The sequence below is a fragment of the Chlamydotis macqueenii genome, chromosome 28 (assembly GCF_036417535.1).
Source record: "Chlamydotis macqueenii isolate bChlMac1 chromosome 28, bChlMac1.mat, whole genome shotgun sequence".
NCBI lineage: Eukaryota > Metazoa > Chordata > Aves > Otidiformes > Otididae > Chlamydotis > Chlamydotis macqueenii.
The window spans coordinates 1,025,571-1,050,921 of record NC_141583.1 but is presented as its reverse complement, the minus strand read 5'-3'; the positions used below and the strand labels follow the sequence as shown (position 1 = coordinate 1,050,921).

Genomic DNA, 25,351 nt, shown 5'->3' with positions numbered 1-25,351 from the left:
TCACAGAATTAGAGGCCAAAGGGTTTCCGGGGAAATGACACAGAAGGGATGGAAGATGAAGGCAAAGAGACAGAGATGGCACACCTCACCCAGTGAAGCTAACCTCTCAGCCTCCTGGGGCTCAGTCTGAGGTTTTGTCCTACCATACAGGGCCACCTTTCCTCCCAAACCTGTCTTAAAGGCCAGACTTCCAACACGGTTCCTGTGTCAGGACCAGCCACAACCTCAGCTTTCCCTACGGACCAGCTCAGGCACCAGCTTTGCAAGCACATCAGCTCTGCCCTTGGGCTTCAAGCCTTCTCTGATCTCAAACATTGCTCTCTGGTGACATAAACGCAGCCTTTTTCCCTTCTCCCCTCTGTCAACAGCATCTGGACGTCCCCAGTCTCCAGCACAGGCAGGTTTCACAAAGAAGGACATTGCTTGACCACTCCTCCTAAACTGGGATGTCCATCACAAACAAAGGCACATACTGGGCAACAAATATATCCCCTTTCCTCCACCCTGTGCTCCACGCCTCAGACTCTGCTTTTGCTCTACACACTGACAGGACAGCACACACTTTTCCAAACACTCCACAAGATTTCCATGCAACAGACAAGCCTCCCCAGAAGCAAGCAAGGGCTGGCAGCACCAGCAAAGACAGCCTGGAGAGCAGCAGGTATCAGGAACTGCCCAGAGAGGCATTCCAAGGGCAGCATTCAGTGCTCTGCACTGCATTTCCTGGGGCAGAAGAGGAGGTGAGTGTCCTCAAGAGAAATGACAGTCCTGCTTGGGGCGTCACCTGCACTCCTCTGATGTGCCAGATGGGTCCTCATTGCAAAGCATGGACAAGGCACCTTGCCCAAGTAGGCTGGGACTCCACCAGAAACAGGCAGCCCTCTAATCACAGAGGGCCAGGCCAAATGCCTCATTTGAGATGATGAGGAGAGCTTAGAAGGGGCAGTGTGGTAACCTGATGATGACAGCAAAAGTCCATTCAAACAGAAACATGGTCAGGGCTGACTGACAGCCAGCTGCTCCCCGCAGGATGGCACCCGCAAGATGAGCAGCATTACAAGGGCAGCAGGGAAGCAGCCTCACAAGCAACAGCCCCATTGCACAGTACCTGAGCAAGGAAACCACAGAGATTGTGGACACGTGCAGCCCAGAATCCAGCTCCATCGTCAGCTTCATGGTGATGAAGCAAGTTGGACATCAAGCAGGACAGTCAGCCCACAGCTCAGGAGCACATCCAGTGACGGTAACCTGGGTCCACATGGCCCACTGATTGCTGAGCAGGGCCACAACAACCAGACAGAGCCAAGGAGAGGCTGGAAATCCGTGGGCAACTTCAGGTCCACACCTAGGGGCCTCATGGTCCGGCACAAGCAAATCTGCACAATAACAGGAGGCTCAGCCTCCTGCCACCAAGCTGGAGAAAGGACTAAGGGCTCAGGACAGAGCTTAAATAGAGCCCTGGGTGAAAGGGAAGAGGGAGGAGTCAGAGACCCCAGGTGGGGCTCATCAGGACCCTTACTCCTGCTCTTACCACACTCAGGCCACTCATGTGCAGGAAGAGCAAATCCCCTGTGCACCTGGGATACAGGACACCATCTATCACCAACATGTCGGGGAAGGACTTCTTCCTTCAAGAAAGCAAGCTTACATTCACATTCTCTCTGCAAAATCTGTCTTTTCTTCTAATGGTCCTCTCAATGAAATCCCTGCCCCAGAAAATCCACAGGTGGGGTTTCCTCCCAGACCTCAATGGAAAGGGTGTGCCCAAAGGCTCCGATGCCCTGCCACACCCTGCTCTCTCTGATCCTGTGCTCAGATCCTGCCTTCCCTCCCTTCTGGTCATGCAAAATCACAAGCAGTGACTGTGCAGCACAGCCAGCATTGCAGAGTACTTCAGAAAGGGGTCAGAGGGGCACAGAGAGATGGTCTGGCAGCAGAGGTGCAGGAATACAGTTACTTGGGCATTTGTGAAACAATAAACACGTCTTGGAGCCAAGGCAGGCATCACAGGAGTTTGCTGAGAGGCACCACCAGTCTGAAATCCAGCGCAAAGGGATGTGGGTGATGTTGGGAAGGCCATATCCATGGAAAGGACAGTTGCCTCCAGGTAACCCTTTCACTAAGACACACCCTTCCAAATACTCGGTCACCACATCCCTTCAGGCACTCCTCTCCCCTCTCCAGCATCCCATTTTGCCATCCACACCTTGGCTGGGCATCCCAGCACACAAGGAACACGAGGACACTCAAGATACAATGCAGCATAAACTTTAATCAGTCTGAAGAGTGAATAAAAAGCAGTGCATGCTGGAAGGGACCCACTCCAGGCAGCTACAAGGGCACCTGACAGTCAGGCACCCCTTCACAGCACTGGAGCACACATCTTCCTCCCTCACACATCGGGAGAGGATGATGAGCAGGGAACCTCTCTGCTTGCTTCACAATGAACCTGTGGCACAGCACAGCAGGAGACAACAGGGACTCACGATGCGGAGAAGAAAGCAGGAGAAGAAGAAGACATCACGTGGCCGTGTTTCCAGACTGCACAGCATGGCACCTTGCTTCCATCCCTCCTCTGCAGGAGGGCACCAGGGTGCTCAACCCTTCTGGAAACCCTGGCCACCAGCTCCGTCCTCAGTCCGGCACATGGCTTTGGGCTTCCTGGTCAATGCACTCACTGGACATCCTGGCTGGATTTAGCAGGGTAGGAACCTTCTTCCGTGGAAGCGACCACCAAGGCCAGAGAGGTGAAAGCCCCCAGAGTTGATGGGCACTCCCTCCTCACTCAGGATGCTGCCAACAGCAGCCGAGGTGGAGGATCCCACAGCGGTGTTCTGGGGGAAGGAGCTGAGGATGGGTCCGGGCAGGGTCACCACCACGGGAGAGGGCTGGATCACCACCCGCGAGTCCTGGCACTGCCTGACACAGGGCTCGTTGCAGCTGTTGGCAAGTGGGGTTGGCCCACAGGGACGGCACAGATCGTAGCAGGACATGGCTGTGGGATGGATGTGCACCTGGGAGAGAGCAAAGGGAAAGCACAGGCACCATGTGAGCCACAGCCTCACAGCCTGCTCAGCAAGAGAGAAAACGCACAGGCTGGGGAGCAGGGGCAGGCTGTGTAGGGACAGAGGGAGACTGAAGAGCCCTGGTCCCCAAGAGGGTCCTGCAAAGACCAAGACCTTCTCCCACCTCCCGTGCTGGTGGCAAGGAGCCCAGGGTCAGGAACACAGCCAGAGAGGAAGGGTCTTGGTAAAAGATCTACCGAGGCCGTAAGACAAAGAGAAGAAGAGAAAGAGAAGAGTGAGGCCAAGGCAGTTGTCACTCACCTTGTTCACCAAGGAGGAGGAGGCAAGAGAAGTGGATGAGGGAGCCTGCACCTGGACGGCCTTTTATACTGCTCTGGACTGCCCCAGGCCCACAGGCACCCTCTGAGCACATCTAATGTGTTTACCAACAACCTCATCTTGCATGCAAAGAACCACAATTAGAGAAATGGAGACAACGCTTATGTTCCCTGCAACGCTGCCTTTTCATTTCCCTGTTCGTGACATGCCCGTCCAGCCACACAGGCTTCTTTCCAGTCACAGTATGAGAGGCCAAAACATTTCCTGGGGCCATGCCACGTCAGAAAAGGCAGATGATGCAGCCAGTGATGAAGACAGCTCCACCTCCCTAGCTGATGCCAGCCTCTTGCCCTCCAGGGCCTCACTTCAAACTCTTTCCTGGTGAAGCAGACAAGTCTCCTCATAACCCTGAAGCTTCAACCTGGACATCCACACACAACCATGGGCACCATCAGTGGCTTGCTCTCATGTAGGCATCACCTTCCCAGGCAGGGCACCTCTGCCCTTGGGCTTTGCACTCTCTCCCTGACACTGAGCTTTGCTCTCGGAACAAGTTTGGTGCCTCTTTTGCCATCCTCCTCCTCTCCTTCATCCCAACTCTCCATAACCACCAGACAACCAGTGCTTAAGAATGAAGGCTATTCCCCTCCCAACACTCTTTGCTGTAAACCTCTGGCAAAGTTAGACACAGCCCAGTGACCAAGGGTCACATGCTGGCCTCTGAGTACACGTCTTTCTTCCACCCATGTCTTTGCCAAAACTTCTGCTTTGGCCATCCAGACTGCTGGCACACCACACATGACCAAATCCTTGGCAGCATTTCCACAGGACAACCACCTCTGCTCAGAACCAAGCAAGGTCCACGAGTCTTTGAAAGGACAGTCGGAGGAGCACAGCACCAGAGGTACCTCCTGCCTTACCTGAACCATGACATGAACAGCAGGACCAAAGCATTCCCTGTGTGGGAAGCGGGGACTAAGGACAGAGCTAGTGGGGTATCACTCCCTCAGGCTCCCCAGCTTGAGGCCTGGCTGGAGGGACAAAAGCATCACTGCTTGCAACCTCTCCAGGCACAGCCCGCACAGCACATGACTCAGGTTCCTGGAGGATTTGCTGTGTGTCCCTTCCAGGCACATGTCCCTTCAGGATAGAGCGACACACAGTGAAGGACTCCACAGCAGTAAATGCTTCTGACCACAAGACTGCTGAAGTGCAGGCAAAGATGGCTTTCCTTCTCACATGTAGACCCCACTAGACTTTCCAGGACATGTCATCAATGCTACCCATCTCTTTACGATGGGGGAGGACGATCCCTGTGTATTCATTCACCTCTCTTACTCATTTTACATACCTTGACCTACCCAATCCCTTTGGGCCAAACTCTAGCACAGGCCGCACGTCTCCATCACACAGTTGCCCTGGCTGCCACCGTTCCCTTCAAATCCTTTGGGAGTCCTTCCTGTTCCAGGGTTTGGAAGAACAGCTCGGAGTAGAGAAGGGCAAAGCCATGTCTTGGGGAGCGACATGCAATGAGAGCCTTGGCATGGTGGGTGTCAGCCTGCATAGATATGTCTTCAAGAAAGTCAACGTCTTGCCTCTTCAACTGGAAGCTGGTAAGCAACCTTGCTTGTTGCTCACATGTCCCTTGGGGGAGCTCCAGACCACCACTGGCATACTCAGAAAACACCACAGACCCCTCCACCACCCCATGTCCTTTCCATTCACCATGGCTTTTCTGAGTAGTCAGCTCCTACAGGTACAAGATGTCCATCATTGCACCCTCATCCATCCCACCTTTCAGCCACCCTGTATAGCATCCCATTTCCCCCTGCACAGCGTAGCTGGGTATCCCAGCACACAAGGAACACGAGGACACACAAGATACAATGCAGCATAAACTTTAATCAGTCTGAAGAGGGAATAAAAAGCAGTGCATGCTGGAAGGGACCCACTCCAGGCAGCTACAAGGGCACCTGACAGTCAGGCACCCCTTCACAGCACTGGAGCACACATCTTCCTCCCTCACACATCGGGAGAGGATGATGAGCAGGGAACCTCTCTGCTTGCTTCACAATGAACCTGTGGCACAGCACAGCAGGAGACAACAGGGACTCACGATGCGGAGAAGAAAGCAGGAGAAGAAGAAGACATCACGTGGCCGTGTTTCCAGACTGCACAGCATGGCACCTTGCTTCCATCCCTCCTCTGCAGGAGGGCACCAGGGTGCTCAACCCTTCTGGAAACCCTGGCCACCAGCTCCGTCCTCAGTCCGGCACATGGCTTTGGGCTTCCTGGTCGATGCACTCACTGGACATCCGGGCTGGCTCTTTCAGGGCAGGAACCTTCTTCCGTGGAAGCGACCACCAAGGCCAGAGAGGTGAAAGCCCCCAGAGTTGATGGGCACTCCCTCCTCACTCAGGATGCTGCCAACAGCAGCCGAGGTGGAGGATCCCACAGCGGTGTTCTGGGGGAAGGAGCTGAGGATTGGGCCGGGCAGGGTCACCACCACGGGAGAGGGCTGGATCACCACCCGCGAGTCCTGGCACTGCCTGACACAGGGCTCGTTGCAGCTGTTGGCAAGTGGGGTTGGCCCACAGGGACGGCACAGATCATAGCAGGACATGGCTGTGGGATGGACGTGCACCTGGGAGAGAGCAAAGGGAAAGCACAGGCACCGTGTGAGCCACAGCCTCACAGCCTGCTCGGCAAGAGAGAAAACGTACAGGCTGGGGAGCAGGGACAGGCTGTGTAGGGACAGAGGGAGACTGAAGAGCCCTGGTCCCCAAGAGGGTCCTGCAAAGAAAGACCAAGACCTTCTCCCACCTCCCGTGCTGGTGGCAAGGAGCCCAGGGTCAGGAACACAGCCAGAGAGGAAGGGTCTTGGTAAAAGATCTACCGGGGCCGTAAAACAACGAGAAGGAGAGAAAGGGAAGATTGAGGCCAAGGCAGTTGTCACTCACCTTGTTCACCAAGGAGGAGGAGGCAAGAGAAGTGGATGAGGGAGCCTGCACCTGGACGGCCTTTTATACTGCTCTGGACTGCCCCAGGCCCACAGGCACCCTCTGAGCACATCTAATGTGTTTACCAACAACCTCATCTTGCATGCAAAGAACCACAATTAGAGAAATGGGGACAACGCTTATGTTCCCTGCAATGCTGCCTTTTCATTTCCCTGTTCGTGACATGCCCGCCCAGCCACACAGGCTTCTTTCCAGTCACAGTATGAGAGGCCAAAACATTTCCTGGGGCCATGCCATGTCAGCAAAGGCAGATGATGCAGCCAGTGATGAAGACAGCTCCACCTCCCTAGCTGATGCCAGCCTCTTACCCTCCAGGTCCTCACTTCAAACTCTTTCCTGGTGAAGCAGACAAGTCTCCTCATAACCCTGAAGCTTCAACCTGGACATCCACACACAACCATGGGCACCATCAGTGGCTTGCTCTCATGTAGGCATCACCTTCCCAGGCAGGGCACCTCTGCCCTTGGGCTTTGCACTCTCTCCCTGACACTGAGCTTTGCTCTCGGAACAAGTTTGGTGCCTCTTTTGCCATCCTCCTCCTCTCCTTCATCCCAACTCTCCATAACCACCAGACAACCAGTGCTTAAGAATGAAGGCTATTCCCCTCCCAACACTCTTTGCTGTAAACCTCTGGCAAAGTTAGACACAGCCCAGTGACCAAGGGTCACATGCTGGCCTCTGAGTACACGTCTTTCTTCCACCCATGTCTTTGCCAAAACTTCTGCTTTGGCCATCCAGACTGCTGGCACACCACGCATGACCAAATCCTTGGCAGCATTTCCACAGGACAACCACCTCTGCTCAGAACCAAGCAGGGTCCACGAGTCTTTGAAAGGACAGTCGGAGGAGCACAGCACCAGAGGTACCTCCTGCCTTACCTGAACCATGACATGAACAGCAGGACCAAAGCATTCCCTGTGTGGGAAGGGGGGACTAAGGACAGAGCTAGTGGGGTACCACTCCCTCAGGCTCCCCAGCTTGAGGCCTGCCTGGAGGGACAAAAGCATCACTGCTTGCAACCTCTCCAGGCACAGCCCGCACAGCACATGACTCAGGTTCCTGGAGGATTTGTTGTGTGTCCCTTCCAGGCACATGTCTCTTCAGGACAGAGCGATACACAGTGAAGGACTCCACAGCAGTAAATGCTTCTGACCACAAGACTGCTGAAGTGCAGGCAAAGATGGCTTTCCTTCTCACATGTAGACCCCACTAGACTTTCCAGGACATGTCATCAATGCTACCCATCTCTTTACGATGGGGGAAGATGATAGCTCTGTATCCGTTCTCCTCTCCTACTCATTTAACATACCCTTGACCTACCCATTCCCATTGGGCCAAACTCTAGCACAGGCCGCACGTCTCCATCACACAGTTGCCCTGGCTGCCACCGTTCCCTTCAAATCCTTTGGGAGTCCTTCCTGTTCCAGGGTTTGGAAGAACAGCTCGGAGTAGAGAAGGGCAAAGCCATGTCTTGGGGAGCGACATGCAATGAGAGCCTTGGCATGGTGGGTGTCAGCCTGCATAGATATGTCTTCAAGAAAGTCAACGTCTTGCCTCTTCAACTGGAAGCTGGTAAGCAACCTTGCTTGTTGCTCACATGTCCCTTGGGGGAGCTCCAGACCACCACTGGCATACTCAGAAGATACCACAGACCCCTCCACCACCCCATGTCCTTTCCATTCACCATGGCTTTTCTGAGTAGTCAGCTCCTACAGGTACAAGATGTCCATCATTGCACCCTCATCCATCCCACCTTTCAGCCACCCTGTATAGCATCCCATTTCCCCCTGCACAGCGTAGCTGGGTATCCCAGCACACAAGGAACACGAGGACACTCAAGATACAATGCAGCATAAACTTTAATCAGTCTGAAGAGGGAATAAAAAGCAGTGCATGCTGGAAGGGACCCACTCCAGGCAGCTACAAGGGCACCTGACAGTCAGGCACCCCTTCACAGCACTGGAGCACACATCTTCCTCCCTCACACATCGGGAGAGGATGATGAGCAGGGAACCTCTCTGCTTGCTTCACAATGAACCTGTGGCACAGCACAGCAGGAGACAACAGGGACTCACGATGCGGAGAAGAAAGCAGGAGAAGAAGAAGACATCACGTGGCCATGTTTCCAGACTGCACAGAATGGCACCTTGCTTCCATCCCTCCTCTGCAGGAGGGCACCAGGGTGCTCAACCCTTCTGGAAACCCTGGCCACCAGCTCCGTCCTCAGTCCGGCACATGGCTTTGGGCTTCCTGGTCGATGCACTCACTGGACATCCGGGCTGGCTCTTTCAGGGCAGGAACCTTCTTCCGTGGAAGCGACCACCAAGGCCAGAGAGGTGAAAGCCCCCAGAGTTGATGGGCACTCCCTCCTCACTCAGGATGCTGCCAACAGCAGCCGAGGTGGAGGATCCCACAGCGGTGTTCTGGGGGAAGGAGCTGAGGATGGGTCCGGGCAGGGTCACCACCACGGGAGAGGGCTGGATCACCACCCGCGAGTCCTGGCACTGCCTGACACAGGGCTCGTTGCAGCTGTTGGCAAGTGGGGTTGGCCCACAGGGACGGCACAGATCGTAGCAGGACATGGCTGTGGGATGGATGTGCACCTGGGAGAGAGCAAAGGGAAAGCACAGGCACCATGTGAGCCACAGCCTCACAGCCTGCTCGGCAAGAGAGAAAACGCACAGGCTGGGGAGCAGGGACAGGCTGTGTAGGGACAGAGGGAGACTGAAGAGCCCTGGTCCCCAAGAGGGTCCTGCAAAGAAAGACCAAGACCTTCTCCCACCTCCCGTGCTGGTGGCAAGGAGCCCAGGGTCAGGAACACAGCCAGAGAGGAAGGGTCTTGGTAAAAGATCTACCGAGGCCGTAAGACAAAGAGAAGAAGAGAAAGAGAAGAGTGAGGCCAAGGCAGTTGTCACTCACCTTGTTCACCAAGGAGGAGGAGGCAAGAGAAGTGGATGAGGGAGCCTGCACCTGGACGGCCTTTTATACTGCTCTGGACTGCCCCAGGCCCACAGGCACCCTTTGAGCACATCTAATGTGTTTACCAACAACCTCATCTTGCATGTAAAGCATCACAATTAAAGAAATGGGGACAACGCTTATGTTCCCTGCAATGCTGCCTTTTCATTTCCCTGTTCATGACATGCCCGCCCAGCCACACAGGCTTCTTTCCAGTCACAGAATTAGAGGCCAAAGGGTTTCCGGGGAAATGACACAGAAGGGATGGAAGATGAAGGCAAAGAGACAGAGATGGCACACCTCACCCAGTGAAGCTAACCTCTCAGCCTCCTGGGGCTCAGTCTGAGGTTTTGTCCTACCATACAGGGCCACCTTTCCTCCCAAACCTGTCTTAAAGGCCAGACTTCCAACACGGTTCCTGTGTCAGGACCAGCCACAACCTCAGCTTTCCCTACGGACCAGCTCAGGCACCAGCTTTGCAAGCACATCAGCTCTGCCCTTGGGCTTCAAGCCTTCTCTGATCTCAAACATTGCTCTCTGGTGACATAAACGCAGCCTTTTTCCCTTCTCCCCTCTGTCAACAGCATCTGGACATCCCCAGTCTCCAGCACAGGCAGGTTTCACAAAGAAGGACATTGCTTGACCACTCCTCCTAAACTGGGATGTCCATCACAAACAAAGGCACATACTGGGCAACAAATATATCCCCTTTCCTCCACCCTGTGCTCCACGCCTCAGACTCTGCTTTTGCTCTACACACTGACAGGACAGCACACACTTTTCCAAACACTCCACAAGATTTCCATGCAACAGACAAGCCTCCCCAGAAGCAAGCAAGGGCTGGCAGCACCAGCAAAGACAGCCTGGAGAGCAGCAGGTATCAGGAACTGCCCAGAGAGGCATTCCAAGGGCAGCATTCAGTGCTCTGCACTGCATTTCCTGGGGCAGAAGAGGAGGTGAGTGTCCTCAAGAGAAATGACAGTCCTGCTTGGGGCGTCACCTGCACTCCTCTGATGTGCCAGATGGGTCCTCATTGCAAAGCATGGACAAGGCACCTTGCCCAAGTAGGCTGGGACTCCACCAGAAACAGGCAGCCCTCTAATCACAGAGGGCCAGGCCAAATGCCTCATTTGAGATGATGAGGAGAGCTTAGAAGGGGCAGTGTGGTAACCTGATGATGACAGCAAAAGTCCATTCAAACAGAAACATGGTCAGGGCTGACTGACAGCCAGCTGCTCCCCGCAGGATGGCACCCGCAAGATGAGCAGCATTACAAGGGCAGCAGGGAAGCAGCCTCACAAGCAACAGCCCCATTGCACAGTACCTGAGCAAGGAAACCACAGAGATTGTGGACACGTGCAGCCCAGAATCCAGCTCCATCGTCAGCTTCATGGTGATGAAGCAAGTTGGACATCAAGCAGGACAGTCAGCCCACAGCTCAGGAGCACATCCAGTGACGGTAACCTGGGTCCACATGGCCCACTGATTGCTGAGCAGGGCCACAACAACCAGACAGAGCCAAGGAGAGGCTGGAAATCCGTGGGCAACTTCAGGTCCACACCTAGGGGCCTCATGGTCCGGCACAAGCAAATCTGCACAATAACAGGAGGCTCAGCCTCCTGCCACCAAGCTGGAGAAAGGACTAAGGGCTCAGGACAGAGCTTAAATAGAGCCCTGGGTGAAAGGGAAGAGGGAGGAGTCAGAGACCCCAGGTGGGGCTCATCAGGACCCTTACTCCTGCTCTTACCACACTCAGGCCACTCATGTGCAGGAAGAGCAAATCCCCTGTGCACCTGGGATACAGGACACCATCTATCACCAACATGTCGGGGAAGGACTTCTTCCTTCAAGAAAGCAAGCTTACATTCACATTCTCTCTGCAAAATCTGTCTTTTCTTCTAATGGTCCTCTCAATGAAATCCCTGCCCCAGAAAATCCACAGGTGGGGTTTCCTCCCAGACCTCAATGGAAAGGGTGTGCCCAAAGGCTCCGATGCCCTGCCACACCCTGCTCTCTCTGATCCTGTGCTCAGATCCTGCCTTCCCTCCCTTCTGGTCATGCAAAATCACAAGCAGTGACTGTGCAGCACAGCCAGCATTGCAGAGTACTTCAGAAAGGGGTCAGAGGGGCACAGAGAGATGGTCTGGCAGCAGAGGTGCAGGAATACAGTTACTTGGGCATTTGTGAAACAATAAACACGTCTTGGAGCCAAGGCAGGCATCACAGGAGTTTGCTGAGAGGCACCACCAGTCTGAAAACCAGCGCAAAGGGATGTGGGTGATGTTGGGAAGGCTATATCCATGGAAAGGACAGTTGCCTCCAGGTAACCCTTTCACTAAGACACACCCTTCCAAATACTCGGTCACCACATCCCTTCAGGCACTCCTCTCCCCTCTCCAGCATCCCATTTTGCCATCCACACCTTGGCTGGGCATCCCAGCACACAAGGAACACGAGGACACTCAAGATACAATGCAGCATAAACTTTAATCAGTCTGAAGAGTGAATAAAAAGCAGTGCACGCTGGAAGGGACCCACTCCAGGCAGCTACAAGGGCACCTGACAGTCAGGCACCCCTTCACAGCACTGGAGCACACATCTTCCTCCCTCACACATCGGGAGAGGATGATGAGCAGGGAACCTCTCTGCTTGCTTCACAATGAACCTGTGGCACAGCACAGCAGGAGACAACAGGGACTCACGATGCGGAGAAGAAAGCAGGAGAAGAAGAAGACATCACGTGGCCGTGTTTCCAGACTGCACAGGATGGCACCTTGCTTCCATCCCTCCTCTGCAGGAGGGCACCAGGGTGCTCAACCCTTCTGGAAACCCTGGCCACCAGCTCCGTCCTCAGTCCGGCACATGGCTTTGGGCTTCCTGGTCAATGCACTCACTGGACATCCTGGCTGGATTTAGCAGGGTAGGAACCTTCTTCCGTGGAAGCGACCACCAAGGCCAGAGAGGTGAAAGCCCCCAGAGTTGATGGGCACTCCCTCCTCACTCAGGATGCTGCCAACAGCAGCCGAGGTGGAGGATCCCACAGCGGTGTTCTGGGGGAAGGAGCTGAGGATGGGTCCGGGCAGGGTCACCACCACGGGAGGGGGCTGGATCACCACCCGCGAGTCCTGGCACTGCCTGACACAGGGCTCGTTGCAGCTGTTGGCAAGTGGGGTTGGCCCACAGGGACGGCACAGATCGTAGCAGGACATGGCTGTGGGATGGATGTGCACCTGGGAGAGAGCAAAGGGAAAGCACAGGCACCATGTGAGCCACAGCCTCACAGCCTGCTCAGCAAGAGAGAAAACGCACAGGCTGGGGAGCAGGGGCAGGCTGTGTAGGGACAGAGGGAGACTGAAGAGCCCTGGTCCCCAAGAGGGTCCTGCAAAGACCAAGACCTTCTCCCACCTCCCGTGCTGGTGGCAAGGAGCCCAGGGTCAGGAACACAGCCAGAGAGGAAGGGTCTTGGTAAAAGATCTACCGAGGCCGTAAGACAAAGAGAAGAAGAGAAAGAGAAGAGTGAGGCCAAGGCAGTTGTCACTCACCTTGTTCACCAAGGAGGAGGAGGCAAGAGAAGTGGGTGAGGGAGCCTGCACCTGGACGGCCTTTTATACTGCTCTGGACTGCCCCAGGCCCACAGGCACCCTCTGAGCACATCTAATGTGTTTACCAACAACCTCATCTTGCATGCAAAGAACCACAATTAGAGAAATGGAGACAACGCTTATGTTCCCTGCAACGCTGCCTTTTCATTTCCCTGTTCGTGACATGCCCGACCAGCCACACAGGCTTCTTTCCAGTCACAGTATGAGAGGCCAAAACATTTCCTGGGGCCATGCCACGTCAGAAAAGGCAGATGATGCAGCCAGTGATGAAGACAGCTCCACCTCCCTAGCTGATGCCAGCCTCTTGCCCTCCAGGGCCTCACTTCAAACTCTTTCCTGGTGAAGCAGACAAGTCTCCTCATAACCCTGAAGCTTCAACCTGGACATCCACACACAACCATGGGCACCATCAGTGGCTTGCTCTCATGTAGGCATCACCTTCCCAGGCAGGGCACCTCTGCCCTTGGGCTTTGCACTCTCTCCCTGACACTGAGCTTTGCTCTCGGAACAAGTTTGGTGCCTCTTTTGCCATCCTCCTCCTCTCCTTCATCCCAACTCTCCATAACCACCAGACAACCAGTGCTTAAGAATGAAGGCTATTCCCCTCCCAACACTCTTTGCTGTAAACCTCTGGCAAAGTTAGACACAGCCCAGTGACCAAGGGTCACATGCTGGCCTCTGAGTACACGTCTTTCTTCCACCCATGTCTTTGCCAAAACTTCTGCTTTGGCCATCCAGACTGCTGGCACACCACGCATGACCAAATCCTTGGCAGCATTTCCACAGGACAACCACCTCTGCTCAGAACCAAGCAGGGTCCACGAGTCTTTGAAAGGACAGTTGGAGGAGCACAGCACCAGAGGTACCTCCTGCCTTACCTGAACCATGACATGAACAGCAGGACCAAAGCATTCCCTGTGTGGGAAGGGGGGACTAAGGACAGAGCTAGTGGGGTACCACTCCCTCAGGCTCCCCAGCTTGAGGCCTGCCTGGAGGGACAAAAGCATCACTGCTTGCAACCTCTCCAGGCACAGCCCGCACAGCACATGACTCAGGTTCCTGGAGGATTTGTTGTGTGTCCCTTCCAGGCACATGTCTCTTCAGGACAGAGCGATACACAGTGAAGGACTCCACAGCAGTAAATGCTTCTGACCACAAGACTGCTGAAGTGCAGGCAAAGATGGCTTTCCTTCTCACATGTAGACCCCACTAGACTTTCCAGGACATGTCATCAATGCTACCCATCTCTTTACGATGGGGGAAGATGATAGCTCTGTATCCGTTCTCCTCTCCTACTCATTTAACATACCCTTGACCTACCCATTCCCATTGGGCCAAACTCTAGCACAGGCCGCACGTCTCCATCACACAGTTGCCCTGGCTGCCACCGTTCCCTTCAAATCCTTTGGGAGTCCTTCCTGTTCCAGGGTTTGGAAGAACAGCTCGGAGTAGAGAAGGGCAAAGCCATGTCTTGGGGAGCGACATGCAATGAGAGCCTTGGCATGGTGGGTGTCAGCCTGCATAGATATGTCTTCAAGAAAGTCAACGTCTTGCCTCTTCAACTGGAAGCTGGTAAGCAACCTTGCTTGTTGCTCACATGTCCCTTGGGGGAGCTCCAGACCACCACTGGCATACTCAGAAGATACCACAGACCCCTCCACCACCCCATGTCCTTTCCATTCACCATGGCTTTTCTGAGTAGTCAGCTCCTACAGGTACAAGATGTCCATCATTGCACCCTCATCCATCCCACCTTTCAGCCACCCTGTATAGCATCCCATTTCCCCCTGCACAGCGTAGCTGGGTATCCCAGCACACAAGGAACACGAGGACACTCAAGATACAATGCAGCATAAACTTTAATCAGTCTGAAGAGGGAATAAAAAGCAGTGCATGCTGGAAGGGACCCACTCCAGGCAGCTACAAGGGCACCTGACAGTCAGGCACCCCTTCACAGCACTGGAGCACACATCTTCCTCCCTCACACATCGGGAGAGGATGATGAGCAGGGAACCTCTCTGCTTGCTTCACAATGAACCTGTGGCACAGCACAGCAGGAGACAACAGGGACTCACGATGCGGAGAAGAAAGCAGGAGAAGAAGAAGACATCACGTGGCCATGTTTCCAGACTGCACAGAATGGCACCTTGCTTCCATCCCTCCTCTGCAGGAGGGCACCAGGGTGCTCAACCCTTCTGGAAACCCTGGCCACCAGCTCCGTCCTCAGTCCGGCACATGGCTTTGGGCTTCCTGGTCGATGCACTCACTGGACATCCGGGCTGGCTCTTTCAGGGCAGGAACCTTCTTCCGTGGAAGCGACCACCAAGGCCAGAGAGGTGAAAGCCCCCAGAGTTGATGGGCACTCCCTCCTCACTCAGGATGCTGCCAACAGCAGCCGAGGTGGAGGATCCCACAGCGGTGTTCTGGGGGAAGGAGCTGAGGATGGGTCCGGGCAGGGTCACCACCACGGGAGAGGGCTGGATCACCACCCGCGAGTCCTGGCACTGCCTGACACAGGGCTCGTTGCAGCTGTTGGCAAGTGGGGTTGGCCCACAGGGACGGCACAGATCGTAGCAGGACATGGCTGTGGGATGGATGTGCACCTGGGAGAGAGCAAAGGGAAAGCACAGGCACCATGTGAGCCACAGCCTCACAGCCTGCTCGGCAAGAGAGAAAACGCACAGGCTGGGGAGCAGGGACAGGCTGTGTAGGGACAGAGGGAGACTGAAGAGCCCTGGTCCCCAAGAGGGTCCTGCAAAGAAAGACCAAGACCTTCTCCCACCTCCCGTGCTGGTGGCGAGGAGCCCAGGGTCAGGAACACAGCCAGAGAGGAAGGGTCTTGGTAAAAGATCTACCGAGGCCGTAAGACAAAGAGAAGAAGAGAAAGAGAAGAGTGAGGCCAAGGCAGTTGTCACTCACCTTGTTCACCAAGGAGGAGGAGGCAAGAGAAGTGGATGAGGGAGCCTGCACCTGGACGGCCTTTTATACTGCTCTGGACTGCCCCAGGCCCACAGGCACCCTTTGAGCACATCTAATGTGTTTACCAACAACCTCATCTTGCATGTAAAGCATCACAATTAAAGAAATGGGGACAACGCTTATGTTCCCTGCAATGCTGCCTTTTCATTTCCCTGTTCATGACATGCCCGCCCAGCCACACAGGCTTCTTTCCAGTCACAGAATTAGAGGCCAAAGGGTTTCCGGGGAAATGACACAGAAGGGATGGAAGATGAAGGCAAAGAGACAGAGATGGCACACCTCACCCAGTGAAGCTAACCTCTCAGCCTCCTGGGGCTCAGTCTGAGGTTTTGTCCTACCATACAGGGCCACCTTTCCTCCCAAACCTGTCTTAAAGGCCAGACTTCCAACACGGTTCCTGTGTCAGGACCAGCCACAACCTCAGCTTTCCCTACGGACCAGCTCAGGCACCAGCTTTGCAAGCACATCAGCTCTGCCCTTGGGCTTCAAGCCTTCTCTGATCTCAAACATTGCTCTCTGGTGACATAAACGCAGCCTTTTTCCCTTCTCCCCTCTGTCAACAGCATCTGGACATCCCCAGTCTCCAGCACAGGCAGGTTTCACAAAGAAGGACATTGCTTGACCACTCCTCCTAAACTGGGATGTCCATCACAAACAAAGGCACATACTGGGCAACAAATATATCCCCTTTCCTCCACCCTGTGCTCCACGCCTCAGACTCTGCTTTTGCTCTACACACTGACAGGACAGCACACACTTTTCCAAACACTCCACAAGATTTCCATGCAACAGACAAGCCTCCCCAGAAGCAAGCAAGGGCTGGCAGCACCAGCAAAGACAGCCTGGAGAGCAGCAGGTATCAGGAACTGCCCAGAGAGGCATTCCAAGGGCAGCATTCAGTGCTCTGCACTGCATTTCCTGGGGCAGAAGAGGAGGTGAGTGTCCTCAAGAGAAATGACAGTCCTGCTTGGGGCGTCACCTGCACTCCTCTGATGTGCCAGATGGGTCCTCATTGCAAAGCATGGACAAGGCACCTTGCCCAAGTAGGCTGGGACTCCACCAGAAACAGGCAGCCCTCTAATCACAGAGGGCCAGGCCAAATGCCTCATTTGAGATGATGAGGAGAGCTTAGAAGGGGCAGTGTGGTAACCTGATGATGACAGCAAAAGTCCATTCAAACAGAAACATGGTCAGGGCTGACTGACAGCCAGCTGCTCCCCGCAGGATGGCACCCGCAAGATGAGCAGCATTACAAGGGCAGCAGGGAAGCAGCCTCACAAGCAACAGCCCCATTGCACAGTACCTGAGCAAGGAAACCACAGAGATTGTGGACACGTGCAGCCCAGAATCCAGCTCCATCGTCAGCTTCATGGTGATGAAGCAAGTTGGACATCAAGCAGGACAGTCAGCCCACAGCTCAGGAGCACATCCAGTGACGGTAACCTGGGTCCACATGGCCCACTGATTGCTGAGCAGGGCCACAACAACCAGACAGAGCCAAGGAGAGGCTGGAAATCCGTGGGCAACTTCAGGTCCACACCTAGGGGCCTCATGGTCCGGCACAAGCAAATCTGCACAATAACAGGAGGCTCAGCCTCCTGCCACCAAGCTGGAGAAAGGACTAAGGGCTCAGGACAGAGCTTAAATAGAGCCCTGGGTGAAAGGGAAGAGGGAGGAGTCAGAGACCCCAGGTGGGGCTCATCAGGACCCTTACTCCTGCTCTTACCACACTCAGGCCACTCATGTGCAGGAAGAGCAAATCCCCTGTGCACCTGGGATACAGGACACCATCTATCACCAACATGTCGGGGAAGGACTTCTTCCTTCAAGAAAGCAAGCTTACATTCACATTCTCTCTGCAAAATCTGTCTTTTCTTCTAATGGTCCTCTCAATGAAATCCCTGCCCCAGAAAATCCACAGGTGGGGTTTCCTCCCAGACCTCAATGGAAAGGGTGTGCCCAAAGGCTCCGATGCCCTGCCACACCCTGCTCTCTCTGATCCTGTGCTCAGATCCTGCCTTCCCTCCCTTCTGGTCATGCAAAATCACAAGCAGTGACTGTGCAGCACAGCCAGCATTGCAGAGTACTTCAGAAAGGGGTCAGAGGGGCACAGAGAGATGGTCTGGCAGCAGAGGTGCAGGAATACAGTTACTTGGGCATTTGTGAAACAATAAACACGTCTTGGAGCCAAGGCAGGCATCACAGGAGTTTGCTGAGAGGCACCACCAGTCTGAAAACCAGCGCAAAGGGATGTGGGTGATGTTGGGAAGGCTATATCCATGGAAAGGACAGTTGCCTCCAGGTAACCCTTTCACTAAGACACACCCTTCCAAATACTCGGTCACCACATCCCTTCAGGCACTCCTCTCCCCTCTCCAGCATCCCATTTTGCCATCCACACCTTGGCTGGGCATCCCAGCACACAAGGAACACGAGGACACTCAAGATACAATGCAGCATAAACTTTAATCAGTCTGAAGAGTGAATAAAAAGCAGTGCACGCTGGAAGGGACCCACTCCAGGCAGCTACAAGGGCACCTGACAGTCAGGCACCCCTTCACAGCACTGGAGCACACATCTTCCTCCCTCACACATCGGGAGAGGATGATGAGCAGGGAACCTCTCTGCTTGCTTCACAATGAACCTGTGGCACAGCACAGCAGGAGACAACAGGGACTCACGATGCGGAGAAGAAAGCAGGAGAAGAAGAAGACATCACGTGGCCGTGTTTCCAGACTGCACAGGATGGCACCTTGCTTCCATCCCTCCTCTGCAGGAGGGCACCAGGGTGCTCAACCCTTCTGGAAACCCTGGCCACCAGCTCCGTCCTCAGTCCGGCACATGGCTTTGGGCTTCCTGGTCAATGCACTCACTGGACATCCTGGCTGGATTTAGCAGGGTAGGAACCTTCTTCCGTGGAAGCGACCACCAAGGCCAGAGAGGTGAAAGCCCCCAGAGTTGATGGGCACTCCCTCCTCACTCAGGATGCTGCCAACAGCAGCCGAGGTGGAGGATCCCACAGCGGTGTTCTGGGGGAAGGAGCTGAGGATGGGTCCGGGCAGGGTCACCACCACGGGAGAGGGCTGGATCACCACCCGCGAGTCCTGGCACTGCCTGACACAGGGCTCGTTGCAGCTGTTGGCAAGTGGGGTTGGCCCACAGGGACGGCACAGATCGTAGCAGGACATGGCTGTGGGATGGATGTGCACCTGGGAGAGAGCAAAGGGAAAGCACAGGCACCATGTGAGCCACAGCCTCACAGCCTGCTCAGCAAGAGAGAAAACGCACAGGCTGGGGAGCAGGGGCAGGCTGTGTAGGGACAGAGGGAGACTGAAGAGCCCTGGTCCCCAAGAGGGTCCTGCAAAGACCAAGACCTTCTCCCACCTCCCGTGCTGGTGGCAAGGAGCCCAGGGTCAGGAACACAGCCAGAGAGGAAGGGTCTTGGTAAAAGATCTACCGAGGCCGTAAGACAAAGAGAAGAAGAGAAAGAGAAGAGTGAGGCCAAGGCAGTTGTCACTCACCTTGTTCACCAAGGAGGAGGAGGCAAGAGAAGTGGGTGAGGGAGCCTGCACCTGGACGGCCTTTTATACTGCTCTGGACTGCCCCAGGCCCACAGGCACCCTCTGAGCACATCTAATGTGTTTACCAACAACCTCATCTTGCATGCAAAGAACCACAATTAGAGAAATGGAGACAACGCTTATGTTCCCTGCAACGCTGCCTTTTCATTTCCCTGTTCGTGACATGCCCGACCAGCCACACAGGCTTCTTTCCAGTCACAGTATGAGAGGCCAAAACATTTCCTGGGGCCATGCCACGTCAGAAAAGGCAGATGATGCAGCCAGTGATGAAGACAGCTCCACCTCCCTAGCTGATGCCAGCCTCTTGCCCTCCAGGGCCTCACTTCAAACTCTTTCCTGGTGAAGCAGACAAGTCTCCTCATAACCCTGAAGCTTCAACCTGGACATCCACACACAACCATGGGCACCATCAGTGGCTTGCTCTCATGTAGGCATCACCTTCCCAGGCAGGGCACCTCTGCCCTTGGGCTTTGCACTCTCTCCCTGACACTGAGCTTTGCTCTCGGAACAAGTTTGGTGCCTCTTTTGCCATCCTCCTCCTCTCCTTCATCCCAACTCTCCATAACCACCAGACAACCAGTGCTTAAGAATGAAGGCTATTCCCCTCCCAACACTCTTTGCTGTAAACCTCTGGCAAAGTTAGACACAGCCCAGTGACCAAGGGTCACATGCTGGCCTCTGAGTACACGTCTTTCTTCCACCCATGTCTTTGCCAAAACTTCTGCTTTGGCCATCCAGACTGCTGGCACACCACACATGACCAAATCCTTGGCAGCATTTCCACAGGACAACCACCTCTGCTCAGAACCAAGCAAGGTTCACAAGTCTTTGAAAGCACAGTCGGAGGAGCACAGCACCAGAGGTACCTCCTGCCTTACCTGAACCATGACATGAACAGCAGGACCAAAGCATTCCCTGTGTGGGAAGCGGGGACTAAGGACAGAGCTAGTGGGGTATCACTCCCTCAGGCTCCCCAGCTTGAGGCCTGGCTGGAGGGACAAAAGCATCACTGCTTGCAACCTCTCCAGGCACAGCCCGCACAGCACATGACTCAGGTTCCTGGAGGATTTGCTGTGTGTCCCTTCCAGGCACATGTCCCTTCAGGATAGAGCGACACACAGTGAAGGACTCCACAGCAGTAAATGCTTCTGACCACAAGACTGCTGAAGTGCAGGCAAAGATGGCTTTCCTTCTCACATGTAGACCCCACTAGACTTTCCAGGACATGTCATCAATGCTACCCATCTCTTTACGATGGGGGAGGACGATCCCTGTGTATTCATTCACCTCTCTTACTCATTTTACATACCTTGACCTACCCAATCCCTTTGGGCCAAACTCTAGCACAGGCCGCACGTCTCCATCACACAGTTGCCCTGGCTGCCACCGTTCCCTTCAAATCCTTTGGGAGTCCTTCCTGTTCCAGGGTTTGGAAGAACAGCTCGGAGTAGAGAAGGGCAAAGCCATGTCTTGGGGAGCGACATGCAATGAGAGCCTTGGCATGGTGGGTGTCAGCCTGCATAGATATGTCTTCAAGAAAGTCAACATCTTGCCTCTTCAACTGGAAGCTGGTAAGCAACCTTGCTTGTTGCTCACATGTCCCTTGGGGGAGATCCAGACCACCACTGGCATACTCAGAAAACACCACAGACCCCTCCACCACCCCATGTCCTTTCCATTCACCATGGCTTTTCTGAGTAGTCAGCTCCTACAGGTACAAGATGTCCATCATTGCACCCTCATCCATCCCACCTTTCAGCCACCCTGTATAGCATCCCATTTCCCCCTGCACAGCGTAGCTGGGTATCCCAGCACACAAGGAACACGAGGACACACAAGATACAATGCAGCATAAACTTTAATCAGTCTGAAGAGGGAATAAAAAGCAGTGCATGCTGGAAGGGACCCACTCCAGGCAGCTACAAGGGCACCTGACAGTCAGGCACCCCTTCACAGCACTGGAGCACACATCTTCCTCCCTCACACATCGGGAGAGGATGATGAGCAGGGAACCTCTCTGCTTGCTTCACAATGAACCTGTGGCACAGCACAGCAGGAGACAACAGGGACTCACGATGCGGAGAAGAAAGCAGGAGAAGAAGAAGACATCACGTGGCCGTGTTTCCAGACTGCACAGGATGGCACCTTGCTTCCATCCCTCCTCTGCAGGAGGGCACCAGGGTGCTCAACCCTTCTGGAAACCCTGGCCACCAGCTCCGTCCTCAGTCCGGCACATGGCTTTGGGCTTCCTGGTCGATGCACTCACTGGACATCCGGGCTGGCTCTTTCAGGGCAGGAACCTTCTTCCGTGGAAGCGACCACCAAGGCCAGAGAGGTGAAAGCCCCCAGAGTTGATGGGCACTCCCTCCTCACTCAGGATGCTGCCAACAGCAGCCGAGGTGGAGGATCCCACAGCGGTGTTCTGGGGGAAGGAGCTGAGGATGGGTCCGGGCAGGGTCACCACCACAGGAGAGGGCTGGATCACCACCCGCGAGTCCTGGCACTGCCTGACACAGGGCTCGTTGCAGCTGTTGGCAAGTGGGGTTGGCCCACAGGGACGGCACAGATCATAGCAGGACATGGCTGTGGGATGGACGTGCACCTGGGAGAGAGCAAAGGGAAAGCACAGGCACCGTGTGAGCCACAGCCTCACAGCCTGCTCGGCAAGAGAGAAAACGTACAGGCTGGGGAGCAGGGACAGGCTGCTCGGGGAGGAAGAGAGGACTGGGATCCCCAGACCCTCAGGGGCATCTGATAAAAAGCCTAAGACTTTCTCCCACCTCCCCTCTCAGTAAAAGCTCCAGAGAAGCAAAGACTCAGTTGAGGCCAGAAGACAAATCGAAAAAGGAGAAAGTCAAGAAAAGGCGAAGGCAGTTGTCACTCACCTTGTTCACCAAGGAGGAGGAGGCAAGAGAAGTGGGTGAGGGAGCCTGCACCTGGACGGCCTTTTATACTGCTCTGGACTGCCCCAGGCCCACAGGCACCCTCTGAGCACATCTAATGTGTTTACCAACAGCTCATATTCTATGCTAATCATCCCACTTAATACATGGGTGATTGTTTTAGTTCCCTGCAATGCTGCCTTTTCATTTCCCTGTTCATGACATGCCCGTCCAGCCACACAGGCTTCTTTCAAGTCACAGTATGGGAGACCAAAATTTTTCCTGGCAAATTTACAACAAAGATCAGGCAGATGTTCCAGCCTAATGGTGGAGTTGTGTTATATTTTCTGGTGATGTCAGCATCTTACGTCCTGAGGTATGATTTTAGCCTTTCTTGTAATGAGCTCAGATTTTTTTCGTTATGAACCTGTGATTAATGTGCAAGCTTTCTTTATGCAGGGACTGGCCCAACCCATTGCTCTCTGTGCCTCAAAGGAATTTAAAAGCTTTCTTATGCATCATTTTTTTCATCAGAGAGAAGATGCTCTCAGGTTTTTGAACTTTCTTTGGTATCTCATATTGCCCTTAGAACAAGCTAGCCTGCCTGGTTTGCCTTCTCACCTCTTTGAGCATTGCCTTGAGTTCCTCAATCACCAGAACAGGAATGTTTCAGAAGGAATGACATTGTTTTCCCATAAGTAAGCATTAGGTACCCAAGGCTGTTATCTTGCACAAACCACTCTCTAACAAGAACGCCTCCTGGCTTCAAAATGCTTCCTTCTTCTGTTCCCAGTGTCTGTAACTCGGCTTCTTTTTTGGTCCTATGTACTAACAGGACAGCATACATTTCCAAACACTCAGAAATATTTCCACACAATGCACAATTATCCCCAGAAGCAAGTGAGGGCTGACAGTGCCAGCAAAGACAGCCTGGATAGCAGCACGTGTAAGGATCTCCCGAGGAATGCATGCCAAAGGAAGGATTTGGTGCTCTGCACTGCATTTCCTGGGGCAAGAAAGGGGCTGAATGTTTCCAAGAGGAATGACAGCCCTACTTGAGCCACCACCTGCACTCCTCTGACACCCCAGCTGGGTCCTTATTTCAAAGGGTGGACAAAATATGTTCACTGACTAGGTTGGGACTCCATTGGAGACAGGCAGCTCTCTAATTGCAGAGGCCAAGGCCAAATTCCTTATTCAGGAAGATGAAGAGAGCTTTTATGCTGGCAGGAGATGTTTATCTAATCAAATACGCATGCAGAAGAAATCCCAAGTGGGACTGCAACACAGCAGCCACGCCTGTAATGGAAATATTTCCTTGAAACACAAAAGAGTTTTCATTAACCTCAAGGCGTACTGCAGACCAGTTCTCTACTCATGACACTTCCAATTAAAACCTTTCCACAACCGGAATATTAAATACAAAGAACCCATTTCCCACCTTCTCTCCATTTGCCTTGACTCAGGTTCCTATATCGAGGGTCTAAATAAAGGCTCAAGCATCCTGAAAAACGCTGCCCATCAGAGCATGTACTGAGGGCTTGGCCTTCCATCCCTGGATTGATCTTGACCTGGCTCTGCTGATGGTTAAGCATGGCTTACAATCATGGCCCAAGCTAGTCCCACAGTCAGTACCCATACTGAGGGTCTGCCCAAAGGCTCCGATGCCCTGCCACACCCTGCCCTGTCTGATCCTGTGCTGCAGATGCAGCCACCCTCCCCTGGCACCGTCTTTTCACCCCACTGTCAGCTCAGCATGGCTCGAGAATGTCGATGGACAGTGCGGTTCCTGAGGGCCTTCCTGCGCAGCAGGGCACAGCAGGGTTGCTGGCAGCAGCTGCCTTTCAGGGAAGACAGGGCTTTAGCTATGGGGACAGGCACTGCAGGAGGTCCCACAGCATACAGGGCAGCACAGGAGGTGCCCCTCACGCTACATGAAGCAGGAATGAGAGGCACAGAGCAAAACGTCACCTGTGGAGGACTAAAGCAGGTGGGAGGAAGAGATAGGCAGCTTGTCCTCTGCTACATCACTGACTACATGGGAAAGTCACACACCAGCAAGGTTACTTCATTCGCTCATGTAGGAGCCCTTGCAGTTCAGAGCAGAAAGACAGGAAGATAGAATGGCTGCAGCGTGGAGGGTTTCTTTCCTTCCTTCACCTGCTGTGCAGAGGACACAGAGGGACTCACCAAATGTCCGCGCTTCTGTGTCGTGAGCCAAAGGCGACGTGAACCCTCAAGCAGTGACTGTGCAGCACAGCCAGCATTGCAGAGTACTTCAGAAAAGGCCCTGAGGGGCACAGCAAGATGGTCTGGCAGCAGAAGTGAAGGGATACAATTCCTTGGGCATTTGTCACACAACACACACGTCTTGGAGCCAAGGCAGGCATCACAGGAGTTTCCTGAGAGGCACCACCAGTCTGGAGTTCAGCACAAAGGGTTCTGGGTGATATTGGGAAGGCTATATCCATGGAAAGGACAGTTGCCTCCAGGTAACCCTTTCACTAAGACACTCTCTCCAAGCCCCCACAAGGATAGCAGGTCAACACATGCCTTGAGCCACACCTTTCCCCTCTACAGCATCCCATTTCCCCTGAAGAGCGCAGCTGGGCAACCCAGCACACAAGGAACACGAGGACACTCAAGATACAATGCAGCATAAACTTTAATCAGTCTGAAGAGTGAATAAAAAGCAGTGCACGCTGGAAGGGACCCACTCCAGGCAGCTACAAGGGCACCTGACAGTCAGGCACCCCTTCACAGCACTGGAGCACACATCTTCCTCCCTCACACATCGGGAGAGGATGATGAGCAGGGAACCTCTCTGCTTGCTTCACAATGAACCTGTGGCACAGCACAGCAGGAGACAACAGGGACTCACGATGCGGAGAAGAAAGCAGGAGAAGAAGAAGACATCACGTGGCCGTGTTTCCAGACTGCACAGGATGGCACCTTGCTTCCATCCCTCCTCTGCAGGAGGGCACC

General features: G+C 54.1%; 7 protein-coding genes across 7 annotated transcripts; all 7 read right to left on the bottom strand.

The window, feature by feature from the left end:
- Positions 1-2,696: 2,696 nt before the first annotated feature.
- On the bottom strand, positions 2,697-2,993 carry LOC147597216 (feather keratin 1). The gene has a single exon (XM_086768174.1). The coding sequence runs from the start codon at positions 2,991-2,993 to the stop codon at positions 2,697-2,699; it is 297 nt and encodes a 98-aa protein (XP_086624300.1).
- A 2,680-nt stretch (positions 2,994-5,673) lies between these two features.
- Positions 5,674-5,967, bottom strand: LOC147597215 (feather beta keratin-like). Its single transcript, XM_086768187.1, has one exon. It carries the CDS (start codon positions 5,965-5,967, stop codon positions 5,674-5,676), a length of 294 nt encoding a protein of 97 aa, XP_086624313.1.
- A 2,685-nt stretch (positions 5,968-8,652) lies between these two features.
- On the bottom strand, positions 8,653-8,946 carry LOC147597214 (feather beta keratin-like). Its single transcript, XM_086768186.1, has one exon. The coding sequence runs from the start codon at positions 8,944-8,946 to the stop codon at positions 8,653-8,655; it is 294 nt and encodes a 97-aa protein (XP_086624312.1).
- Positions 8,947-12,234: 3,288 nt separating this feature from the next.
- Positions 12,235-12,531, bottom strand: LOC147597213 (feather keratin 1-like). The gene has a single exon (XM_086768177.1). It carries the CDS (start codon positions 12,529-12,531, stop codon positions 12,235-12,237), a length of 297 nt encoding a protein of 98 aa, XP_086624303.1.
- A 2,681-nt stretch (positions 12,532-15,212) lies between these two features.
- LOC147597212 (feather beta keratin-like) lies at positions 15,213-15,506 on the bottom strand. Its single transcript, XM_086768185.1, has one exon. It carries the CDS (start codon positions 15,504-15,506, stop codon positions 15,213-15,215), a length of 294 nt encoding a protein of 97 aa, XP_086624311.1.
- A 3,288-nt stretch (positions 15,507-18,794) lies between these two features.
- Positions 18,795-19,091, bottom strand: LOC147597211 (feather keratin 1). Its single transcript, XM_086768173.1, has one exon. The coding sequence runs from the start codon at positions 19,089-19,091 to the stop codon at positions 18,795-18,797; it is 297 nt and encodes a 98-aa protein (XP_086624299.1).
- Positions 19,092-21,771: 2,680 nt separating this feature from the next.
- LOC147597210 (feather beta keratin-like) lies at positions 21,772-22,065 on the bottom strand. Its single transcript, XM_086768181.1, has one exon. The coding sequence runs from the start codon at positions 22,063-22,065 to the stop codon at positions 21,772-21,774; it is 294 nt and encodes a 97-aa protein (XP_086624307.1).
- Positions 22,066-25,351: the final 3,286 nt, after the last annotated feature.